General features: G+C 42.1%; 1 protein-coding gene across 2 annotated transcripts in view; it reads right to left on the minus strand.

Annotated features, from left to right (window-relative positions):
* Positions 1-7,053: 7,053 nt before the first annotated feature.
* The window catches only part of CNGA3 (cyclic nucleotide gated channel subunit alpha 3), a 29,346-nt gene continuing 10,580 nt past the window's right edge, over positions 7,054-25,819 (minus strand). The window contains exons 3-9 of one of the 2 annotated variants that reach the window (XM_059839462.1): positions 24,362-24,478; positions 22,758-22,937; positions 21,135-21,188; positions 17,355-17,474; positions 15,189-15,296; positions 14,173-14,279; positions 7,054-10,964 (exon numbers count right to left, since the gene is read on the minus strand). In XM_059839462.1, the coding sequence (XP_059695445.1) occupies positions 9,559-10,964; positions 14,173-14,279; positions 15,189-15,296; positions 17,355-17,474; positions 21,135-21,188; positions 22,758-22,937; positions 24,362-24,478 (2,092 nt within the window). In that variant the 3' untranslated portion in view covers positions 7,054-9,558. The remainder of the gene's footprint in view (positions 10,965-14,172; positions 14,280-15,188; positions 15,297-17,354; positions 17,475-21,134; positions 21,189-22,757; positions 22,938-24,361; positions 24,479-25,819) is intronic. The other variant, XM_059839461.1, reaches the window with a different exon arrangement.

Raw genomic sequence — 25,819 nt, forward strand, 5'->3', positions numbered from 1 at the left:
ATACATAATGGTATTAGCCTTCAAAAGCATAAGTTGTTTTTCAAGGAATCATTTTCAGGTAAGATATAAGTACTTAATATTTGACTGATTTCTCATGTAAATATATACTGCCTCCCCCCAGATACCACTGTATTGGAACCTTATCTCCTTAGGTCTGGTGTAAGTGCACTAGTTGCTCAGCAGCACCAGCTGATAAGGTTTAAAATAAATAAATCTTGAAGTCTTATAGCTGCAGGCTGCATTCCTGTCCTACAGAAGTTTCAGCCAGTGTTCTGTTTGAAGGGCAAAATGTTATTTTAAGCTGGGCTTGATTTGAGGTTTTTTTTCCTGGCTCCTGGCACACCTGGAATGTCTTTCACAGTTTCTAGCAAAGTTTAGGTCTCCAAAACTTGGAGACTTAAGTGTACCTATGTGTCATGGAAATACCTCTCTTCAGTAAGACAGAAGATTCCTCTTCCAAGGCAATAGTCTGATGTCAGTGTGGTGGTGTTCTCTCCACAGGGTGCCTTCAATGTGTTGACAAGAAAATATTTCGGACATCTCAGCACTGCCTCATTTGACAAATGAAAAATACCTCTTCAAGTATCTCCTTCTGCATCCTAACAGACTGCCTGAATGTTTCCAACCTCAGTGCAAAGGGGCCATCAGGCTTCTGTGTATTGTACCATCACATGCTTCAAAAATATAGTAGTGCAAGAGAAGTAATGCCCTGAAAAGAGTCATCTTAATGTGGCACTGTTTCAGATTTAATTAGGAGTGAAGAAATGGTTTTGTTTAGTTCTGGAGGTATGTTAGCACATAATGCATAAACAGAGCATCACCTTTTGAAAGATCAAAGCTTTTGCTTCTTGCTAAAAAGATTTCGGGAACAGCTGTCAGCAGTGAGCATAGTTCAGTTAACTAAGGAATAGTGTTTTGTGAACTTCTCACTGGGCTTGTCTTGCATTTGGCAGGCAGCAGCCTGAGACAGGATGGTGGCAGCCAAAGGGACCACCTCCAACCCTGCATTCTGAGGAGAGCTGATGCTGAAAAGGGCCCAGGGCTCCAAGGATCTCCGTGTTAGTCAGTCCATGCCTCTCATCCAACAGTGGCTTCACTGCTGAAGCAGGAGCTTCCTGTCCCATCTGACGCCATACAGGTGTGATGGACCTAGTGGGCTCAGCCTCCAGGGAGCTGCAGTGTGAGCTGCCCACATGCCTGCTTGGGCTTCTGCTCTGTGAAGCAGGGAATTGGACACAGGTTTCCATGCTGCTGTATGTTTCCAGGACAAAGGTTTCCATGCTGATGTTCTGGAAGAGGACAATCCCCACATCATCAGCTTTAAGGTGTTTCCATCGTGTTGTTGTAGGCAGTTACCTCCAGGTAGATTTTTATTCTCACATGAGGATTAAGAATTTCCTGGTTGCCTCAAGAGTTTTTGTGTGAATATGAATTGGGTGGAATGTTTGAGCTATGCTTTATTTATTATGCAGAAAAACTCCATCATTTCAGCATGCAAGATGGAGCAGGAATTTCTTCCAAGTTAAGCTATTGAAAACCAAGCTTTTCCTAACAAGATCTGAGTTTATTATGCTTAGTCTGAGTCACAAGAGTTTGTGATTAGTTACAGTTCTTGTTCATAGCTGAAAGTTTAATTAAATTGTCATAAAATCTGTAAGACCAGTGGGGACTTAATAAAATTAATTTTTAAAAATTCAGATTTATACTGAATCATGGAAGGGATGCTGCTTTGGAAATAAGAGTTAATACTGGCATTAGTCTTTAGGTCATTTCTTACCCAGATGAATTCATTTGGAAAATCCATGCAATGTCAGTATTTTCTCTAGTGCTCCATCTGAAGATGTCTTCAGCTCTTGGTTCCTATTGTTCTTCATTAACCCCATTAAAAAGTGTATGGGAAGGTGATTTTAATTGTAGATATACAAGTATAGTTTTGTTCTGTTCTGCTGTATTTGTAGAATACATCAAGAGAGCAATTCTGATAAACAGCTGAAGTTTGCCTAGTGTGCTTTTGTTCATGGATGTCTTGCTCAGTATAGATCCTGTGTTGGGATTTCTGTGTGGGGAAATGTCACAGAGACAAAGACATTGGAGATGCAAGTGGAGGGTGGGAATCATTATTCTATTTTAGGACAATAAGATTGCATTAGGAACTCCTACATTATTTTGCCGGGTAGGTTTGTGCATAGTTTTGAGACCTAAAATTGAGACCAGAGCTGACTGTGAAAGTCAGACAGCCAATTGCTGGAGTTAGACTTCTGCCCTTTGAAGGACAGGCAGCACAGCTCAATGGCAAACAACTGCACATGCAGGGATCCTGCTGCTCCTGCAGCCTTGGCTCACAGCTTGGACTGACCAATGTCAAGTGAAGATAAAAACTGCAGAGATTTGTGGCTCAGCTGCTACATGCAAAGCTGACATGAAGCCTTTCTTAATATCACCAAAGGCTCTGGTGTATCTGCTGTGCCACTGGGGTCATGTACAAAGTCCTTTAAAACTGTCTTCCCACTGCAACCTTCTGCTTGCAGACCTGTGTAGGACAGCAGAGGGACTAACAGTGCTCAGGAGCAAGTGGCCATGAAATGGCAACTAGCTGAACTTCCCTGACCCAGGCTGAGCTGCCATACATCATGTGTTGCTGCCTTTGATTTAATATTTCCCTATTCAAGCACTCTGTGTTTGAGCAGCAAGGGATAAAGATCAGGTAAGCCAATATGTTACTATTGAAGGGGTTTTGTTTCCTAATATAACTGATTTTAATAAAAATTGGAAACTTGGCACAAGAATGTTTTATAGATGAAAGGATGTTTTCAAAAGAAAAATCTCCCTTGTGCCATGCACACTGATTTTTAATTTTTGTCATCTATGCACGGAGAATACAATGAATTTTGTAGCAAGGCACCTGAAATAAATGACATTTTGGTTTCTCCAATATGGGTATTTTCCTTTAAAAGCTCAACACAGATCTCTTTGTGAGCATTTGATAAGGGTTGCTCTTGCACTGGGTGAGAGCATTGCTGCTGTGCCAGGAGTTGTTCCAGACAACATCCTCAGGCCTTTCAGAAGCAATCTTGCTCCAGACCTGCAGTAGTTTGGACAAGAAGTTTTGTCATCCCAAACAGCTTTGATTTTGGAGGAGAGGATTTCTCATTGTTTAAGGCTTAGGAAATGTTTCCTGGGTTTGGGACCACCCCTGCCCTCTGTTGCCACCTTCAGAGGATAGATTAGTCCTTTCCTTTTTCTTTTGTGTTCTTGACTTCTCCAGAACAAGGGCTGGCCTGGAGCCAGTGCTTTTGGACACTATGTCCTGCTGCAGCCCTACAGTGACCCTTGGGGCAGTTGGTGGCAATGATTTGCCTGCTGCCTCCAAGCCAGTGCTGCAGGGCTGTGGGTGGTAAAAACAGGCTCTTCCAATTGGTCTCAGCACCTCCTGAGTTTGCTCTGAAATTTTCCCTTTGCCCTGCCCAACTGAGAGTGAAGCTGTGTAGGAGGACTGAACCCTGTATGGAGCAGGCAGCACTGCTGTGCTGCACAGCAGGTTTGCTCTCAGCACTGGCCGTGGCTGGGGAGGGGGAACATGCCCTTCTGGAGTCATTCCTGTCGCACATTGGTCTGGCTTGGGTCCCTTCTGGCCACCAAAGTGTAAATCAGTTTAGAAAACTCTACAGGGGCTCCCCTGTCTTTCTCTCTCTGGCTCCAGATTGCAGCATCACTTCTGTACCAACCTCCCTTCCCTGGTGACAGGAACCTGAGCAGCTTGGGGTGTCTCCCTTGCCCAGCACATCTGTCACCCCTGCTCCCGGGTGGCTGCGGTTTTGAACTGCCACCAGCTGCCCGGAGGTGCTGCATGGCTCTTTTCTTGCTCCTCTTCTTCCTCACCACACTTCCCCTTCTTGGGCTGCCAGTGCTCACAGCTGGTGCAGTCAGGTTATGGCAATGAAGCTGCCAGCCTTGAAGCCCTGAACTGAAAGTGTTCCTGCTTGGGACAGCTCCTTTGTCAATCTGCCTTGAGCCATGAGCCTTCCCTGTGCTGTCAGTGCTCAGGCTGAACCATGCACCAAGAAGCCTGGCTGTGGCTGACAGGCTAAATGAGCTGTGGAGGCAACCAGTGAGTTTGGAAAGGCATGAGGTGCTTTGCTAGAAAAGCTCTGCAGCTTTGTGCTGCTAGACATAAGCTTTTTTCCTGACCTTGATGCAAGTGTGGTCAGAGGCAGCTTTTATTGCTAGGAGATGAGGCATTGGGTTTTCAGTAGTGAGAACTTAAAATTCCCACCTCTGGATCATTACCTTCACTGATAGTACCCAAAGCTGCTGCTGTAAGAGAGGACTTCCTGTGCCAAGCATTGGACCTGTGAACAAGCACCCTGAGGACTTGCTTAAAACAGCCTAAATCTGAAAACAGTGGGAATCCCACTGCAGGAAGCTGGGTTAATTATCTGCATTATTCTGCAAGTGAAATATTTGTACTTTGAAGAGGAACTGGCAATTGGTTCTCCTAAAAAGAGCAGATCTTTACAGCACGGTTGGATTGATTCATCAGACCTGGTGGCAGGCTACACAAAAAAAAAAAAAAAGGTTTTGTGCTTCTCTCCTTCTCTGGAAAGGCAAGTAGTGCCCATGCTACTCACCTGAAGGGGCTGCTCGGGTGTAACCACCTGGAGATGGTTCCCCTTCCAGGGAAATGAGGGGATGTTACTGCTGGCTAGAAGAACACAAAGGTGTGAGGTTTTTTCCTTGTCAGAAAGCTAAAGAAATTACATATTAAAAAGCTGAGAAATTAATAGGTCTTTATCAAGCTGCCCATTGTTTTAAATACAGCCATGCTTTCCCTGATTTTCCACATTAGCGTTCTTCAGTTGCCCTCTTACAGAAAGGCTGGTACCAGGCACCACAAATGCTAAGGAAAGAAAATTGTAATAGCATCCATTAGTAAATTCCTTCCATATTTCTGCACTTCTGGTTTTAGTACTCTACCCCTGATTTACCTGTACAAATAAGAGAGGTCTCTGTTAGAGCTGGCTAGTGTCCTCAGCCTCTTGGGAAGACAGTCCATGGAAGCTGAGCCATTGGCACTGCAACCTGCACTCTCCTTGCAGTAGCCCAGGTGATCTCCCAGCTTCTGATGAAGGAAATCTGTGAGAACTGCTGCTGCTTCTGGAGTAAAGCTAATGTTTGTGTTCATCCTTAAATAACTGCTTAAAGAGTGCATGCCTTTCCTCCTCCCTTTGCTCCTAGGGCATGGAAGGGGGAGGATTGCCAACACAAAACAGCAGAACTGTATTTGCCGCAGTGAGGCTGCAAGAGCAGCTGGCAGCAGCAAGCCTCAGCCCTCGTGAGCTAGAAATGATTGCAAAATCTGAATTTCAGAAACAAAAGGCCTGACCATCTTCAGCCCTAGCGCTTGTTCCTCAGAGCTTGTGTGGTTTCCCCCATCAGGCACCCTTCTCATGCTCTGGGCTATGAATGGGATTGGGGAGGAGAGGGGAGTCCCAGATTGATGGCTTCCCTCAGGAAAGCTGCCACAACTGAAATCTTGTGCTTTAACTGCCTGTACAGTTGCCAGATCCATTTAGTGCATAATTAGTTTTGCTCAGGGATACATGAGATGTTTTTGCAAATGCTGAATTATGTAGACAAGGGTTTGATTCATTTTTTTTGTTCCAGGCTGGAAACATTAATAGAAGATCTGGGGGACCTTGAAGCCAAGTACAAATGCTGTCATCTTGCAAATCTTGAGGGTGAAGAGTAGCTCTCCTTTAGTCCACCTGTGTCACCTCACTGGACAGCCTGGCCTAGGTTTGGCCTGCAAATGTCTCTTCCTTGGTGCCAGCAGTAATAGACAAAAGTGTGTCTTCTAAAGCCACCAACACACGGACCAGCTCAGAGAAAGCACCAATGCTTTTGTGGGGGCAAGGACAATGAGCAGTTTGGTTTCTAATGTAAAGTAGAGCCCTTTTATTGTACATAAATATTTGGCAGGAATGAAACCCTAAAGCCAATGCCTTGGAGAAAAGAGTTTTAAAAGCACGATTGTACTTTCCCTGGGCTGTTTCTGAAGAAAGAACTGCACTGTAAAGAAAACCCCGATCCTTGGCTGTACAAATACATGAGCTGTTTTGCTGTTACTGCTGCTTCTGAAGTCCAGTTCATTGAATTTGCCAGGGCAGTTTTCTGCTGTAAAAACTGTAATGTAAAATAATAGGGGATGAGGGTAAAAGGATGAGGAAAGCCCTGAGAGAACTTCAGAGAAGAGCAAGGCTGAAATCATTTACTGTCAGGGTACGGGGTCCACAGCTTGAGGCCCTTTCCCTGGAAAAGCTGACTCCAAGCAGCAGCTGGAGCATGGTGTGCCACTCCACCACCTCTCCTCTCCTTTTGCATGTGGAGCAGATGTTCAGACCTCTCAGACTTTGCCCAGCTGGTGTCTCACTCAGCACAGGCAGTTTGGAGCAGCAGTGCCAGCCCATGGCTACCTGCTTAGGCCCATGTGAAGTGAGTGCTGTGACCACTAAACCTACGTCTAGATTCAAGCCTATGTTCAAATGCTCTGTAAGTGCTGCCCTGTGCCTTGCTTTCTCTCATGGCAGGGTTGAGGAACCAGCCCAGCCCAGTCTGTGCCAGGCAATTTTTGTAGGTGACCTGTGTGCGAGTAGCAGAAAGCTGCACACGCTTATTTCTGCTAGACAAGCCACTGTCCCTGCTGTGTCACCCTGCCTGGAGCTGGGAAGGGAAGACAGGAGATGGGGGGCAGCAGCCTGGCAGACTCTGTGCCCCATGGGACCTGGAACCCCTTGGGCAGTGGCATAATGGTCAGGCTCTTTTGCCTGTGTGGGACCTGCAAAAACAGGGATGGTGTCAAAACTGGGCCCAGGACCAAAGCTGTGTGCCAGCTGTCCTGTATTGAGGGGAGACACCATTCCCACACAGCTTTCTGTCACTTCAGATCTCTGTTCCAGCTAGCAATTTTCCAGGCCATGTAATGGTGACATGATCAACGTCTTTCTGAAACACTAAAATCTAGAGGGATATGGGTAAGAGAAAACACAGAGTTGCTTGAACATTACTCAAATATTTTAATGTACATGCTGTAGCCACATTAAAGAACAGGAAAAAACATCTTACAGAGATGAAAGATGCCAAAGGATGTGATTTCATCGTGCCAGAAGCTGTATGTTTCAAAGTGACTGAAGCCAACAGCATCAAAATGCTCTTTTTCTGGTGTATGAAAACCAGATCAAGAGGCACAGAAAGGGAAGAGCAAACATGTATTTAACTGATAGATTAGGCTGTTCTGATCCATCAGGTAAAGACAGAGTCCTGTGGTTTTAAGGGTTTTTTAACAGGTATAAATTTGGTATAAAGAGTACTTTAAACAGTTTTACTCATACATACCTAGTGGGCTGGAACAGCTGTGCTATGTTGGGTAGATAGGTATTTACAGAGAATGATGGAGAACATGTCAATATGCATGAAATCCCTACCACATACAATGGGTTTGAGTCACACACCAGTGAATGTCAGCCAAGGCGAGTGTGGTACCTGGCTCTGTCACAAGGTGGAAGTTTTAAGTTGAGCAGCCTGAGACAGCAGTCTGTGCTCACAGGCGTACCCTGCACGGAGCCCAGCTCCACCTCAGCCCTGCCTGCCTCTGGGTGGGACCAAGAGCACTACACCCCTGCCAAAACCAGCCTCTCAGAGCTCCCCCATTTCTCTCAAGCCCTTAAAGAAAATAAGGACAAGATTCAGCTGATGGACCAATACTCCTGAGTGCCACTGGCCACAAAGAGACATTGACTACTTCCCAAACTACTTATTACAATCAGTGGATATTTTGATACTAGAGGTTAAGCCCAATCTAGGGAAGATCTGTAAGCATAGCTGGCTTCTAGGCTAACACTAACAGGAGTTTAGACAAGGGCCATGTGTGGACATTACTACCCAGTTGTCCCTTGGCCAGTGTTGCTGGCAAAGCTCCATTCCTTAATCACTGACAGATTTGTCTCCCCCCTCACCAGGCTCAGAAGTGTCAATAGAAGGGAACAGCTGCTTGCCTGGAGACGAGGACTTTCTCTGAGCAGTTGTACTCAGTTTAGCAAAACTGTCTCTTTCCATTCCACTGTCACCCAGTTAAACCACCCTTTTCTCAGCGGGCTCCTCACCAATTTTCCAACAGGCCATTGATCCCAGATGCTGTCATAACTCAGGCCTGAGGACAACTAAAGTCAGAGCACTGCCCATAGTAATACCTGATGCCACTGGAGGATGCCATGCCATACATGCTCAACAGCCTCTGCTATTCCATACCTTCCAAAAGCCAGTGAGATACAGGAGGATGAAAGTAACATAGGGAAAGCTGCGTGACACCAAAATACCGTACAGCAAAAAATGAAATCTAGTATCTTCTGCATTCTCCCTAACTAATAACAACATAGTGTGACAACTACTTTGGAGAAAAGATGGCAGTAAACAGCAAAGGGAGATGGAGTAGACATCCTCAAGGAAGAAAACATAGGCCTAAGTGACCAGAATGACTTTGTACCACAGGGCTTATTATCCCTGCCTTGCAGAAAGCCTGTTGTGGGGGCAAGCTGCCTGGCAGGCAGTAACAGCCTGCCCTGCCAGCCCATGGGATTTCTCAGTAGCCTCCCTTGGGACTGCTCACTTGCCAGGGAGTTCACTCAGCACCCTACATAGGGGAGCTGCACACACCAGGGCTCTCTTTTCCCCTCCCAGGTTTGGTGAAACCGTATTACCCTTCCACCAGTGAGCTTTAGGGGGACTCCTTTCCAAGGGAGGATTTTACCAGTGCTGATGGAACTGGGCTAAAAAAAGCAGAAGAGAGAATCCCCCGCTCTCTCCCCTGGTGAAGCAGCTGCAGAGCAGCAAAGGCTGTCACAGACCCTGCCAGAAGGGACATGAATGAGCACTGCTACTCTGTCAGCATGGTCCTTTGTGCACAGCCCAGCTCATTAGAGAGAATCACACTAAAGCATTGAGCGCACGGCTGTTTCAGACACGTGCAGGGTGCACTGCAATGGCCAGGTACCTGACATTGCTTAGCTGTTGTCCAACTGTTTGCACAGACTGTGAAAGAAGAAAAATTTTGAGAAACCCAGACATCCATCCATGCATTTAATCAGCTACCAAAGTAGCAAGTTAGAGCAGGGTACCCTACAAACATTTTTTAAGCTCTTAAAAAGGAAAAATTTAATCTCTTCTACTTCAAGTACAATGCCTTCTTAACACACAATGTGCAGGAAGAGACAAAGTGTCAAGACCTACAGGTACCAAACACAACAGACATTCTGAGCATGAACTTGTAAGAAGCCCACTCTCAGTACAAAAAAGTACCAAGTGCTGGACCAAATCTCCCCCCAAGAAGAAGGTGACAGTGTTCTATTTACAAGAAAATACTGCTTCAGTTAAAAATGCTAAAAACCATTCTCTTGAGTTCATATAAAAATAATTATGTCTATGTATGCACACACATATTTACATACATTTATGGCTTTCAGTGCTTCAACTTTCTCCAATAAATGAGGAAATATAAATACTCCATTACTGCTTTTTCTCCTCAGGTTTTTCACCCTCTGCTTCTGCAATTGATAAGCTGCCACTACCATATTTTTTCACTCGGGTTTCTACTCTGGCAAGTCTCTGTTTCACCTTTTGTTGAGATGCAGTGTATTCTGCCATGAGCCTCGCAAACCTAGTCTGCAGCGTATCCAGAGCTACTTCGAGTCGTCCTATTTTTTCTTCCAAGTCTTTTGGGTCAGCTCCCGCTTTTGCTGCCTCCTCATCTATTAAATTGTCTTTCATAAGAATTTGACGTCCTTTCTCTTCCAGAGCCTTTTTGGCATCTGGATATTCTGTGAGGGCTTCCATTAAATCATCCTTAGACAAGCAGAACAAATCAGAATAACCAATACTCCTAATGTTGGCTGTCCTCCTGTTGCCAGATTTGCTACCTTTGATGTTTAGGATGCTGATTTCACCAAAGTAGCTGCCATCGCTTAGGACTACAAATTGGGTTATGCCATCATCTGCCACCACAGCCAATTTTCCCTCTTTAATAATGTACATTTCTCTTCCAATATCTCCTTTTTTGCAAATGTAGTCACCAGGACTGAAGACCGTAGGTTTCAGCTTCAGCACCAGCTCAATGAGAAGTCCAGCTTCACAATCCTGGAATATACGCACTTTCCTCAACGTGTCCAAATGGACGTTGATGGCAATTTCAGCCTTCAACTTGTCAGGCAGATTTTTGAGAACTTCCTTCTCATCTACTGTTTTCTTATTGGTCCAGAGGTAATCAAACCACTTAATAACCCTGGCTTCCAAATCCTTAGTCACCTTTCGGAATTGCATGTACTGTTTAATGGAATCCACTTTGGCCTGGAACTCTGCCCTGGAAGCATTCATGTTGGAAATCATGGAGCCGACGTTACCGACAATGGTGGCGAAGATGAGCACGCCCACCAGGAAGTCGATGACCACGAAGAGATACTCCTCGTCCTTCACCGGGGGCGGAGTCTCCCCGATGGTCGTCAGCGTGAGTGTCGACCAGTACAGACTGTAAATGTACTTCCTGGACAGGCGCGCGTACTCCGGGACGGACACGTTGGGATACACCCAGGTGTCGGTTCCGAACCCGATCACCTTCGATATCGCAAAGTATATGCAGGCGTTCCAGTGGATGATGATAAGAATGTATAACACCAGATTGCCAATACGGAACATGTTTGGATAATTTGTCCTGGTCTCGGTACGGTCAAAAAACTCAAAGAGCCGAGCGATCCTCAGCAAGCGGTTAAATCGGAGCTCGGGGTAGTTCAAACCAAGCTTGAAATATGCCAGGTCTGTTGGCACAAGAGACAGCACGTCCAGTTTGAACTGCACAGTTTTGGTATAATGTTCTCGTAATTTCTTCTCATCCTTAACTAGCAAGCCTTGTTCAAGGAAGCCTTCAGAGAATAAAAAGATTTTACGTTAGAGTAAAAATACCATCAACAGTAGTGAGTAACTTAACATTTCAGGCCTAAGAATGTTAAAATTTGTACTGTTATGCCTACAGATATTGAGGTCATTTAATTGCATATTTAAATATTTCAATCAAGTTTCAAAGCTGATATATAATGACGAAGAACAATGACTCTATTATCACCACAGTGCTCCCTCAGCCTTTCCACTCTCTCCTGCAACAGCTGTATCTTTTTCTTTAAAGTATCTCTGCCAAAAAAACAGGGATATTCAAATGTCTAATTTTTCATGAATCACTGGCATGAGTCATAACTAAAGTTAAGCAAGTGTTAAGCAATTGTGTATAAAATAGGAGTGGAATTTTTTAAAATAAAGACCAAGAATAAGTAGGTATAACAGATTGTTGGAAACTTTTTCCAAACAATATCGATATCCTTGAGATAAAGAAATGCATTTACCCCCCTCTCTAAGTCATGTTTTTCCTCTTGTGTCCGATGTTTTTCCTCTTGTGTCCGATGTTGATTTTCCTTGGTTTGAACTTTGTGTTTCTAGTGAGAGAGCTACTAAGGAGACTTTCACACATCAATATTTCCTCATTCCAAAGACTTTGAAAAGTATTAGATTTAAAAAATTTACAAACACATATAAACTGCAGTGGGAGACATTTACTGCAGACAGTACAGTCACAGCGCTCTTCTGTGCCTCTGAGGGCATTAAAAATGTTCCACAAGGAACAACCTATGCACGACAAAATACTTGCTGCAATTGCAATGGAGATATCCAACTGTCAGCCCATTGGGCCACTCAGGAGAAAAAGTCCACTGAGAAAACACCAAAACATTCCCAGTATATCCTGGATTATCACATCTTACTAACCCCTTAGCAATCTACAAGGCACCTAGAGCTTTCTCAGGGAAGCCTCTGCTGAGGAACACCAAGCTGCATTTCTTTGTGCCCTACACAGCAAGGTATTTCTGGGATGTGTGGTTCATCTGTAAATGCCACATCTAGTTGTGTGTATCTGGCTTTGGATCTGCAAACTGATGATGACTACAAACGGAAGTAGTTCCTGTGCCATGCATGTGCTGCCTCCCAGAACACAGCTGAAAAAGTTGGTCAAATATGCCCATTAGTTGTAAAATTAAACAGAAAAGCTGGGCAGACTGATCAATTTCTGATACACAGTTATGAAAAATAACTTTGAAAACACCTTCCTTCTGAAAGGAGATAAAATCTCTTGACTTTTTGTTCCCTTATGGAACTGAAGTCTTACAATAAAATCTTTTGAAATCATTAGAACACAGGGTATGCTAAACACAACCAGCTGCTGAGACATGAATCTTTCCTGTTTCACAGTGCACAGTCACCAAACAGGTAAAATGCAGTCCAACTGGCCCTGCAGCTAGACAGAAATGCACCATGGAGAAGCTGATGATCAGAGTAGTCGTGGGGCAACCTAGATCTCAGTTCCAAGGCAGACCTGCCCTCAGAAAGTCTCACTCTTCCCCAAAGGTTTCCAGGACCTCTGTCCCGAGGGCAGATGGACCTTGTGGACTCACACGAAAAGGCAGCAAGCAAAGGCAGAGCCAGGAGGAACTGTTAAGAGAGCTGACAAAGATTTTGCCACCTAAAAGAAGCAAATTCTTTCTTGGAGTGCCTGGAACTACAGCAGACACCTGCACTGAAGCATTTGGGAGACAGCTCCAGCAATTCTGCAGTTGCAAGCCAGGCCTGAAAATTCAAATTCCAGTCAGGCTTTAACAGCCATATAATCATTATCAGGACAGCTCATGGAAATTTATAACTTGCTTTGCCTAATTTCTGCTCTGTTCTTTCCCATTATATTAACAGATATAACTGCAGAAGGTAAATTAGTTGGCGCAGTTGACATTTTAACAACATAAAGAAGGTGAACACCCCTCCCCATCCTGCCCCAAAAAAAGCACTCTTGTGATTCTGGCTGGTACCTGAAACTGACTTTCCTGTTGAACAAGGTACTTGCTGAGTTTAAGAATTTGGCTTGCCATGGGTTGTGTGCTTCCCACATGACAGCATTTTTAGCCCATCTTGTAATTATGTTTACAACTTCTCACAGGCCATAATTAACATCAAGCTGTCAGCACAAAGTTAAATAAATAAATAGATAAAAATGGAAAAGATGTTAAAATTAAAGATATAAAATTACTCTCATTTTTAAATGATCAGTGTTGTTTTGGACCCTTTTAAGGGACATTTTGAAGCTATGCTTGTACCAGTGAAGAGAATGAGACAGCAGATGTTTTCTGGCCCAAGACCAGCTACCATGACAGCTTCTATTCACAGGTAAGTTCTTCTAGGTCCCTCCAAAAACACCACCATGAACAACACCCAACCTCTGCTGTCCTCCTAGCTGTCCCCAGACACTGGGTGCTCGATGGCATGGACCAAAGCACAAGCACCAAAGTGCATCAAGGACTATTCAGTAACCTGGTGACATGGATTACTGCATGTCATTGCTTAGGCCTATATTATGACCTTGCTCAGTTTAAAACAGATACCACTTTAAGGCTGGAATCTCAGTCTGCTGGATTACAGAAACAGGGACAAGAAGCTGAAGAGAAACACTTCACACACAGCATGGCACAGATCCTTTCCTCCAGAAAGGCAGGACCTAAGCAGAGGTTCCTGGGTTAACCCTATTCTATCACCAGGCAGTGGGAAACCCTGCCAGGACCTCGTAGAGCCTGCAGGAAGCACAGATGGTGGCAGATGGTGACAGAGGGGCCGCACTGCCTGTTCCAGGCACAGGACTGAAGGCTGAGACTGGTGCCAGGTCTTGCACTTGACCAACTCAATGACCACTTCTGACCTGGATGCTGCACAGCTGGGTTAAGAAAACAGCACTTGTGGGGTGCAGTTGGTTTCCTGCCCCAAGTTCCCTATTGTCCCTTCCCCACACAGCCTGTTGTAGTGGCTATGCACTCAGCATCTGGTACGCCTATTACTGACAGAACTGAATTTAGAGACAAGTGAAGAGCAAGTGTTGGAATGTATGGCCTTGAAAAATCCAAGCTGATCACACACTTCATCTTCCAAAAGCCTCTACTGTTGCACTCTGACAGGATATTACAGTGGTCATAACCCACAGGGGAACTTTTGTTTCCAGCCTTTAAACACATGCAGTATTAGAAAACAAATCCCTGAAAGGCTCACCTGTTCTGAACCTGACGAACATGTCAATGACATAGATAATATCAGAGAGATAATCCAGGAACAGCCACATTTTAACATGGTCCATCTGTAGCTCATCAAAGCAGGCTCTAAAGAAACAAGTATTAAAAAAAAAATAATAAAAAATAGACCAACTGCATAAGCAGAATACTTGCATTACATGTCCTAGCAGCATGTTAGTGCACATTTCTGTTCCCAAAATATTGCAGCATATCTCCATGTCCAGACCTCTGCACACTAGAGCCATGTCCAAACAGACACCAGGATCTTTCAGAATTCAGGTGTTCTGGACAGGAATAAAACTCAAACACATAAATGCCACACAAGTGCATTTAGGGAGGATTACGCCTATTCCTCCAATTAAAAGTGCATCAGATTTCACGGGATACATATCTCCATGAAGGTAATTCCCAAATAAAAGGTTTTCTTCTCAGTGGCAAGCCATCCTCATCTCTCCCTACCATCTTACACAGTGTAAGGAAACCGTATCTACAGCTCTCCATCACTTTGACTGAAACTGATTTCTACATTCTACCATGGAAAATAAATACTTGAGTTATATCTTCCTGCTCTTCGAGCATCCAAAAGATGCATTATATGAATTTAAGAGGCCCGACCACTCCCCCCATCCCTCCTTTCTGTTCTCTCCTGGGTGATGGGAAGCCCTCATCCCTGGCAGTGCCCTGGGATGCAGTGGCCAGGACACAGCTCAGCCGGCAGGTGGCACACAAAGGCCACACCAGCGCTCATGAGGACACTCACTGCAAGTGACATCCACCTGCTTTTAGAAAAAAAGGAAAAAAAAAAAAAAAAGGAGAAACACTGGCAATCTATTCAATCTATTCCCAGTGGTAGGCATATCATACATCCCTAAGGGGGTATGAACTGTAAACCTTCTAGGTAAGTCACTCAAAAGATACTGCAGGGAGATAAGAGGGTGATTTACATAGGAAACATAATGATTGAAATGTAAAATTGTTATTAACTTAAATCCATACCTGCACACTAGCATACACCAGTTATAGAACACGGGTGCTGCAATTACAGTCAGCCAGTTGTAGTACAGATTGCTTGAAGGATCTACCACAAAGACCTCCTTTTTCTGCCTGGAAAGCAAAACATGCAGATTTACACTGGAAATGTAAGCAAGCAACCTGCTGGATTTCCCTCTTCTTGAGGCTGCTCATTTCCCCGTGAACTCACAGCTGCCCGAGAAGAGAAAGTATCCATGCAGGCAATGCAGACGAGATACCAGGCATCCCATCTGACAAGCTCTACTTCTTTGTTTGACACAGCTTTGGAAAAAGGAAGTAAGAGTGGAAAGAAAAACCCAGACATTCATATCTCCCAGGCTGAAACCCACAGCCTTCTGTATTAAGCCCCACACTGAAAAAAACCCTTAACTGTTAAATGTTTCTTATTATCACTCAGATTCAAAAGTTACATTTCATGGCTAGAGAAAGAGCCTTCCTTTGCAGGCTAATTATTGATTTTAAGCAAATTCTATGGAATTTGACTGTATAAGCATGCATTTGAACAAGTAAAACATGTATGTATCCAAATACATGTCTGTACAAGTAAGAAACTCTGTGTCCATATGCACACACAGTGTGTGTGACTAGAGCTAAAACATGTCTTTGTCAACATTCACAGTCCTGGCTCCTTAGGCCTCACAACAAGGAAGTGATGCTACAGGAAGCATACAGGCCTGGAAAGTAAAGATTTGAAGAACAGCATGGCTAATAGCACAGGGTTAATGCTCAGAAGTGCCCACCTCCAGCATGAGAAAGGTTGATATGGAATAGAAAACAATTAGGCTTGTAATCAGAGGAAATATACACCAGTGGATTTGAGGTCCACAGCTGCAAAATTATTTCAACAGTAAAACTGTGATCTGGGGACTGTACAATAGTGTGCAGAATATGTGGCAATGCAATGCTTGAATATGTATTTGTGGGACTTTTCCTAATCTCCAAGAATGCAAATATATTAAAATATAATGATAATTTATTTCAAATCTGTGTGTATTTCTGGCATTGCCATTGCTGCCAGCATAACACCCAGGCAATGGGAGTAAAGGAAGAGGCTTTAATCTGAAATGTATTTACTACCTTCACTACTGGTTTTAAACCATTTCTTCTAGAAAATTGATCACCACCTCAAAACTGGTGACCATGAAATATGGTCATTATACACCAGATTATACTACCTTGTAGGCATTAAAACATTAATTTTCTTTGAGAAAATGTTTTAAAACACTCTTGGCTACTGCAAAGCTCACGCTTTCACTGCATAGTAATTAAAGACAAAAGAGAGTGTTTAAAACAAAGGCTTTGTAATTGGAAAAAAGAATTAAAAGCTTTGATTAATAAAGATCTTGGGATCAATCAGATTCCATTTGGAATGCCCTCATGTCTATATAGTGCCACCATATACATACATATAAACTTACAATATACTACTGTAACATACTACTTAACTGTGAAATGCACTCAAATGCATTCTCTTTTTATCTGCCATCATCATTACTTTTAATCACTGGTAACAGTAAATTGCAGTATATTTGGGCCAGCTTTAGGGAAACAAAGCAAGAACACGATCCATTTCTGTCAAAATCATTCAAATTATCTAATTTTGTTGCAGAAATACATCATCCCCTAACCAACAGAAGCAAATTTTAGTGATTGCTAGAAATGAACTGCACTGTATTAAGTAATTAAATAACTAGTCAGTGAAATAAGTAAACATATTAACAAACCTTTAATTTTCTACATGGTAAGATGAACCAGACTTTTGGTTCATCTGCTCTGAATCATTATGGAAATTCTGGAACAATGAAAAGTCTGCAGCTCTGGAAAGCAGGCTGCTGTCCTAAAGTGCTGTCATAATTGAAAAGTGATCTTCAGCTCAAAGTGAGCAGAGGTAGCTCAATTCCCTTTTACTGACGAAGGCAGCTGTTTCTAAAAGATCTAAACACGGGTCTTCAAGATACAACAACTTTGCTGAGCAGTTGAAAACTTCCCAAAGAGGAAAATATATTAAAGATTTGACAGGCTAAGAATCTGCAGTCTACAGAACAATTGTAAGCATTACAATGAAATGCTATACCATGTTTTGTAGTGTAGGAGACATGTTCCGATCACACATTCATTCTTTATACTTACTCTTCCTTTTTTTTATCATCTTTTTTGTCATCTTTTTTCTCCTCTTTCTTTTCCTCTTTTTTCTCCTCTTTCTTTTCCTCTTTTTTCTCCTCTTTAACCTCTTTCTTTTCTTCCTTTTTGCTGTACAACATAATGCAAGGCTTAGCAGTATTACCAATACTGAGCAGTTAAGGGAGAGGGTAGAGGTTTGGGAAACTATTCTAAACTCCAGACAGAATAGGACAAGGATCCAACTGGAAAAAAGGGTTCTCAGGCTGAGACCTCTCACCCTGACACCACCACACCATCACATCAGGTAACCAGCTGGCTGATTCTCTGCATTAGTCACCCACACCTTCTTGACCTTTTCAGACATCAGTGTACCAGGCTGATTTGAAGTAAATGCTTTCAGTTTGATTGACTCTTAAGAACCCAGGCACTTAAAAAGAAACCTATCAAATGATGACAGAATGTGAAATGGCTAAACAAACTGTCAGCATTCTTTGCACAGCTAAAACCTCAACATGACAGTCTGAAGCCTTCATAGTAATTATAAAAAATGAGGATGAATCTCCACTCACGGTTCTTTAAAACCAGCACAATTTTAATTAATCGCCTCTGGATCTGAATTGCCCCATTCTTAGGTTTGTCTGAACAGAAGAGTCTTGAAATATGTTAACTTAGACAGACAGGCCCACAAATACTTTTTAAACCTACAGGAAGTCAACATCTTTCTCAAGATGCTTTATCTTAAAGCTAGATTTACTACATGCCTTGGTCGAGAATCATGTAATGTGTTGTGAATAATGGTGCTCACTCGCACAAGTAGAAAATCCGAGATCTCCTTTTTTATTTGAAACATTTCTAGTCCTTGAAGAAGAAAATGTCCCCCTCAGACAGAAAAGCCTAAGAGTGTTCCTCACACTACAGTGTATGTGGATAACAAAACTCCCCACACATAATGTCTGGTGTAAATGAAAGCCATGGATTTGTGCTCCCTTGGGAGCTCTGTCTTCTCCTCTGAACTGCCAAGACTGGGTCTGAGTCTCCCTTTGCACTGGTGTCAAGAAAGGACAAATGAGTTTAATGACAGCAACACCCCACAGCAAGGACAGAGTATGTAACAGTGCTGCTCACAGGACTTGTGCTTTCCATGCACACCTGCTCATACTGCTCATGCAGAAAGGTCTGGGCTGTGAATGGCAGTCAGATCTAGCAAAGTGCTTGATACAAGGAGAAGGAAGTGCTTCAGTGGAGATGACAGCCACCAATTTTAAGACTGCAGCAGCTTTCACCAATCAGCAATGAGCACCTGTTCCAGTCCTTACACTTAGACATTTCCAGTGATGCATAATTAACAGTGTACTTTGGAAAAGCCAAGACTCATTTGCTAAAAAACACTGAGATCCCACACCCTGCCACATCCAGGGAAATACTACCAAGCTGACAAACACCACTGACACCTTCAAAATTACAAGGGAGCAGAACTGGAGGGGAAAAGAACCTTTGGCCTGACTGATCTTCTATTTCTACTTGCATCTCAAATCAAAGAAAGAGTTTTTCATTTACCAAAGCTGATTCCTACACAGCAGTGGGAACTGCTTCTCAAGCATTTCTCTGGACTGACTGTCCAGAACTTTACCTCTTCGTTTTCCAATCTGCCCCCAAAACTCCTTCCTGTTTAAAAAACGTGTCAGGACTTCACTTCAGATTGCCATGCATGGTGTCTGATCTAAAGGCAAATGCTCAGTTGCTGTTGTTAGCATTAATGTAGATCCTCAATACTTCAAATGCCTGTCATTCTTACCAGAAAGGAAGAACTAAAAGTAAGCAGAATTTTCAAAGGGAAGGGCTACCTGTACTTTTGTGGATCTTGTTATGCAGGGAAATGTAGGCTGAGATTGAGAATCAGCTAAAAAGTCTCAGTGGTGGTGAACTTTGGAGGGAGTATTTTGACAATTCCAACTCCCTCCTATGTTTGTGTTTTATTTTTTAAAAAGCGAAAAAAACTTTATTTCACAGAGCATCTAATGCCAACACTTATTTTTCCCTGGCCTGAGATCTCCTACAAACTCATCTGTCAACTACAGGTACCTTTAGTAGATGAGTTTCTTCCATTCATGTTGCCTCTGTTTATTTTTCTGTTGTGGTAACTCCCAATTTATTATATTCACATCTACTTGCAGTCTGACTGGAAGTAGTTCAGAGGAAAAGGTTGCCCATAATCAAAGTCTTGAAAGCACCATGTACAGTTCCCTCAGACATGGCACACTTAGGTCTTTAACATAACAAAAAGTCCACATTTATTCTTCTTTACCAGTAACACTGAGTAAACTGGAATGCAGTAACTAATAAAACAGTTTGTGTCTGTCCTCTTTAACCTCAACACAGCAGAATCCATGCTGTTTCTAAGCTGTGTGCAGCTTTAGACTTTAAAATCTACTTCATCAGCCCTTATAAAAACACTGTCATAGTCTTTGAATGACTCAAATATTTGCATTTCTCATCTGTCAAGTACTTTGCAAATCAAGTATGTTTCAGACTGTCAGGCAGGTAGACAGACAGGTCTTGTCTTCATTTAAAAATAATGAAACAGTGAAAGGATCAAAGTTTTGCCCAAGGTACCTGAGTCATTGTCAGAAACCAAGTAAGGCAGAGGTATTTCTGTCCTAACCAGTCCTTTGGGCTCCATCTAGCAGGCTCAGCTCCAAGCTTACAGCACTTCTTTTATATCAGTCTAAATAAAACCCTGCATATTTCTGTCACTGTTCACTGCACACAGATTTTCCTTTTGAATAAAAGTTACTCAAACTAAACCAGGAAGTTGTTTAGGAGCAGGAAGATCTCTCGTTCAGCTATGTGCACAAAGGTTTTGCACCTTCATTTAAAATATACAGTTTGAACTGGCCTATGATAGAATTATTTGGAGAAAAAAGAAACCAAGAGTTTTCTAGAAGTATTTCTGACACAATCAAAAGATGTACTGATTACTTTTAAATTTTTCATTTTCATCTGGAAAGCAATGAAAAGACCTACTATCATTATGCATGAGAACAGATCTGCTGCTGGATATTAAATAGCAGATATGTCTTCAGATTGCTGTGGTTTAAGACAAGCAAGAAACATTGATGTTGGGTGATTTTAAATTACAGGAGCTCTTCACATTGTTTAACAAATTTCTCTTTGGTGTAACACTGTGAAATAGCTTGTCAATTATATGAAATAAACTCAAAAGGACAGCTTCTGTCAGGCACTCTGTGGCAATACCAGCCTTATTATGGTGCCTGTCACTCCCTCTAAACAACAGTACCTGCTGAACTGAAACACACACTTTTAAAAGATGGACAAATAAATGGGGTTTGGTGCCCTTATCAGTTAACACTTCTTATTTGACAACCTGAAATTTTTGGGGCACTTGATTTGCAAAAAGGGACCAGAGTGTTAAAAGAGGAAAACCACTATTAGAAAATTTACACATGAATCTCATTTAAAAACTGAAAAATGAATGCATCAATTGGTAATGCAGTAAAATCAGCCAGCTGAACTAGAGAAGGTAGGGACTAAATGCTTAGTCAAATTCACTCCTTGAGAGGAAGGGGTAACTTCAGACAAAAAGAAGTTCACAGGGAGCACAAAGGATGCTTTTCATACTAAGAAAACAAGACCTTTCTCTATAATAAAACTATACACTTAGGAAAGGCTTAGAACTAAGGAGTTTATACTACAAATGTTACTAGGCTGGATAGGGAAAAAGAGAAGGTTCTGGTAGTAGAAAGGTCTTTGGAAGTTAACAGTACTTACTCTTCATTAGTGTTGTTGCTGAAGTTGACATTGAACCTGGCCAAGGGCCAGTGACTGCAAGCAAGTTAAATAAAACACATTAAAGAGTGTCAGTAAAGGCTGCTGGTGTTTCACGCACGTGTTTGCCGACACGACAGACGGACTCACGAGCTTCTCACATAGGCACTGATAAGATTAGCAAGATCAATTTTGACTTGTGATAAGCCCCTTTGCATAACTGCTTCAAGGCACCAGTTCCTTTCTGTCATGTGCTTGGCATACACAGTTGTGACCACATCTGATGTCTGAAGCCTGTTCTTAGGCGTATTAGTGCATGGCAAGATGCACCTCACTATTTTTAGCCCTGTACTCATTGGGCTACTATTTTAAACTTTCTTCAATCCTTTCAAGTCCTCTTCACAGATGCAGCGCCAAGACTTGTGGATAAGTAATGAGCATACCTACCCACTGCTGCAGAATTAAGCCTTCATGATCCAACAACTGAGAGTTACTGTCCACCAGCATAAAACTGAGAAGGCGAGGATGGGTGCCCTCAAATTAATTTCAAATAGCCTTATGCAGAGGTTTGTTGGCCTATGATCAGTGTTGCTCAACCTAATTACTTCCCATCTGCAGTTGCTACTGATCCAGACACCTGAGAAATCAGGCAACAGTCTGGCAAATTCAACAAAATGTGCTCTTGAGATGAATTTCTAAGAAGCAGATCAAGTGAAGATAATAAGGCTGTGCTGGACTACAACAAATCAAAGTAACCTTTGAATTGCACAGATATTCAAAGGTTTTTGCTTTAATCTGAATTGCTTGCTGAGATTTTTGAAACTAATTGCTTGCTTACCTACCAGTCTTTAATTATGCAAAAAAAAAAAAAGGAGTCTCTGCTTCAAAGCCTAATGCCAAACAGAAAGACAGCTTTTGTCTTGGGATTTCATTTTCCCATTTTAGCTGGAGTTAAATTTAAAACACTGTATTATACATTTATAGAGTAATAATAAGTTATCAAGTCAAAGAACTGTAAACACATAAAGGTTTCTCTTTCGTTTTACTGGAAAAAAATTAAGACTGAACCTGCCTTCCAGACCAAAGACCACATATGTGCCAATAAGTGAAGTCAGCACCCAAATGATTTTGTCATTTCTGCATCAGAAGCTTTCTGTAATGTTATCAGATGGACTTCTGAGTAGATATAACAAAGCAATTACACTTTTTGCACAACTGCTTCTTCAGAGTTTCCCAACACTTGCAGATAATGAACATTAAGATCCTGAAAAGCCAAAAGTAGAAAAAACTTAGATTCTTGAAACAGAAATTGCATTCTCCTCAGCAGAGAGCAGTTTAGCAACATCAAGTTGCATATGATAAAATTCCAGTTCTGAGAAATCACTCTGCCTGAAGCAGCATGATCAACGTCCTTTACTTCAAGATCTTGGTCATAGAGTGTTTGAGGAAGAAAATCTGTTGAAAGTGCAATACTGTAGTTATGTGAAGATTCCTGGGCAGCATTAGATACTCTGTTCATCTCCCTTGGTAAGCTCCTTACTCTCTTCTTAAAATACAATTTATATCCTAATTACCAAGAAAACATGGTAACCTCAGTCATCTTCAAGTACAAACATGTCTTCTTACCTGTTTGCTCCCCCAGGCCGCTCACGGGCACCCAGGAAGGAGCGGATGTTGCTTTGCCTGGTGGACACCTCCACGAGCTCTGGGCCCCGGATCCGTTCCAGGAAAGAATCAGGCCTTTGGTCCTCACGGTGCGAGTGTCTTGTGGCCCATGACCTTACGGATAAGACAAACCGTGACAGCCTGCATGGAACACGCACACAAAATGGACTGAACCAGACAGAAACATGAGGTGGCTTAAAACATACTCACAAACACCAGCCAGGATTTTTCTCCATATCTCCACCTGTGATGAAATTAAACTTGATGTCGTAGATCACCTTCTGCAGTGGATCAGGAAAATACCTCACACATCAGTTCTTATTCTACTGTATCCCCACTGCAGGAGAAACAGAATATTCATGCCGAGTGGGGGACTTTGCATCTCAAAGTGAGATAGCCAGTGAAGTCCACCAGATGCAGTCGTCTTAGATCCTTGAGAATTTCCATTCAAGAGTCTTGTTGTGTTACCCTAATATTTAAATTGCTAGGCATTCATGTTTACATTACATCACAAACTTCCCTGTATATTCACAGCATACATAACTGTAGCTACCCACACATATAATTCAATCTATCCTGAAAAAAGGATAAGCAAAGATTAAAAAGGAAGCTCTCAGTATGAATTTATATATTCATGTGCATTATGTTTACACAAAACACACACCTACAATCTTTTCTCATCTAAACTCAAATTCTTGCAGACTTTGTCATCTACATCTCATGGTGCCATTAACTGAAAACCAAGCAGGAAAATCCGAGTTTATTCTCCATTATCCAAAATGACGAAATGTGAACAATACTCTTTAAATGACCCTAGTTTTACAATATTTTTTTCTTTCCTCTTTGAAATACAATGTGCTTAAAGTGACTGTGGTCTGTGTTGTGTGGAACAATGGTATCTGAAGGCAGAATCCTGCAGTCTCAGACACAAAGCAGACACAGTAAAGTTTTGAAGCTCCACTTCAGGTTTATATTTAAGTCCAGTAATACAAACAACTTTAGACAATGGCTGGCTTCAATTTTACTGACTAGGGCTCCAAATCCACTATAAACATAACTGGATTCTAAAAACTGAAATTTAGGAATTCTTGCACTCAAAACACAAAGACCCCCTGTCTCCTCCCTTTCCAGAGCCATCTACCAAAAGGAGACAATCATGTTTTATTTGAAAGGAAACAAACACTGCGCCAGCTATCAGCCAGAACCAAACACTTACCCGTATATTTTACAGACTAGCCTCACTTCATGCATTCCCCAGCATTCAGTATTTTCAGGTACAGTTATGTAAAAATACTTTATTTTTTTAATATTTGAAAAATTTCTCTGGGCTTATTCAGCCTATCTCAGATTCTAAGACTTTTATTAGCAATACATAAGTGATGAATCAAGGACAAATGCAAATTCTGTTACTTCTTACAGACATTCTTCAGCTGGACTCCACCCATTTTCTTTGGAAAGCGATGGCTCTTTTTTCTTTACCTGCAAATTGTGACCAGTCTTTTCCAGCTAATTGAACTTAATACTTGAAATCCTATTAGTTAACATTCTATTAGTTAGTATGTTACCTTGCCATTGCTCCCCTGCCAGTGAAGGAGCTCGCCTGGGATTCAGGTACATGTCCTCCCTCCACAGAAATGACTCCCTGCAGTTCTGAAGACGCATCCTCGTGCAGTGAATGAGTTCTGCAAAAACAATTATTTTTTTTTTTTTAGGGAATACCACGCAGCCTTCACAGACTTCCCCCATCTGGTTCTCTCCACCACTGCATCAGGAAACACTCCAGCACATTGTCCTCTCCCTAGTAATACAGCATATATTTGATAACCATATTGCTAACCTGTGCAATTCTTCTCGAGCCATCCAATATGAACTGAAGTCAGTGGAGGCTCTGCCATACATTCCAGCAAGCTCAGAAGTGAAAGACAACTTATTAGCACTTAAAAAATTAGCATTTGAGGAAAAAAGATGAAATTTTAGCCTCATCTTTCAGAAAAAGAGTTTTAAAATTGACTTCACTGGAAGCTGGACTTTATGAGGGTTCACTCCAGATTTTTTTATAGCACTCCTTGGTTTTCTCTGTGTTTTTCAGTCTTTAGTATTCACTTTTACAAGACTTTTTTATGTCCATTAAGAATCACTTTCTTCCCCCTTTGTAATGCAAACAAGAATTCTCACATGGGTCTGTTAATCTGAATTGACAGGAAAACACTGACAAAAATGATACTTGCAGTATCTTCATAAGAGCTGGCAGCAGCATTGTGAATGCCCATAAAAGGATAATCAGCAGCTCAATTTTATGTGCATTCACAGCTGAGACACTAACAAACAAAGAATTAAAACTTTATTATTTTTATCCAAAGAACAATGCTAAACAGTCCCAGGATTCTCAGCTTGTTAACTGTTTTCTACTTCTCCTCCATTAACAAAACACCATTTAGCATTGAAAAACTTTTACTACCTAGTTTATGTTGCCAGTGCTGAGAATATTATGGTTGCCAAAGTTAGCATCCTTCTAAGGGACAATGAACAAACCCATGGAACAGGCATTCATCACAGATTATCAGATTCACAGAGCCCACACTCAGCCCAAGAACTCTCTTGAGCTGAATGCTGAGAGAATAGAACAATGTGTCCACCTTTTTTAGTATTTCCTGGAGAAACTGCCTACAGACGTGCTGGAGAAAGGATATAGGACTAGTCAGTGTTTTAGACTGCACTACCATGGCTGGTTTTAAGTATTTTATTCTCGTTTACTGAGTCATATACATTTTGTGTGATCTTAGCAATAAATTCTAATATTGGAACGCCAGTGCCTAAGAAGCATCTAAGTTCCCCTTATAGCCAATGGCCATCTCAGGGCTTGATTCATCTGCTTCAAAATAGAGTCTGGTACAATTTGTAACACCTCAGAATACTTTATTGGACTTCTCAGAGCACACAGCTCTCTCCTCACATCCACTAGTGCCAGCTAAATGCTTCAAATACTCTGTAGTATCTCAAATAGCATTAGATGCCTATTTCAG

This window comes from Haemorhous mexicanus, chromosome 2 (assembly GCF_027477595.1).
Source record: "Haemorhous mexicanus isolate bHaeMex1 chromosome 2, bHaeMex1.pri, whole genome shotgun sequence".
Lineage (NCBI taxonomy): Eukaryota > Metazoa > Chordata > Aves > Passeriformes > Fringillidae > Haemorhous > Haemorhous mexicanus.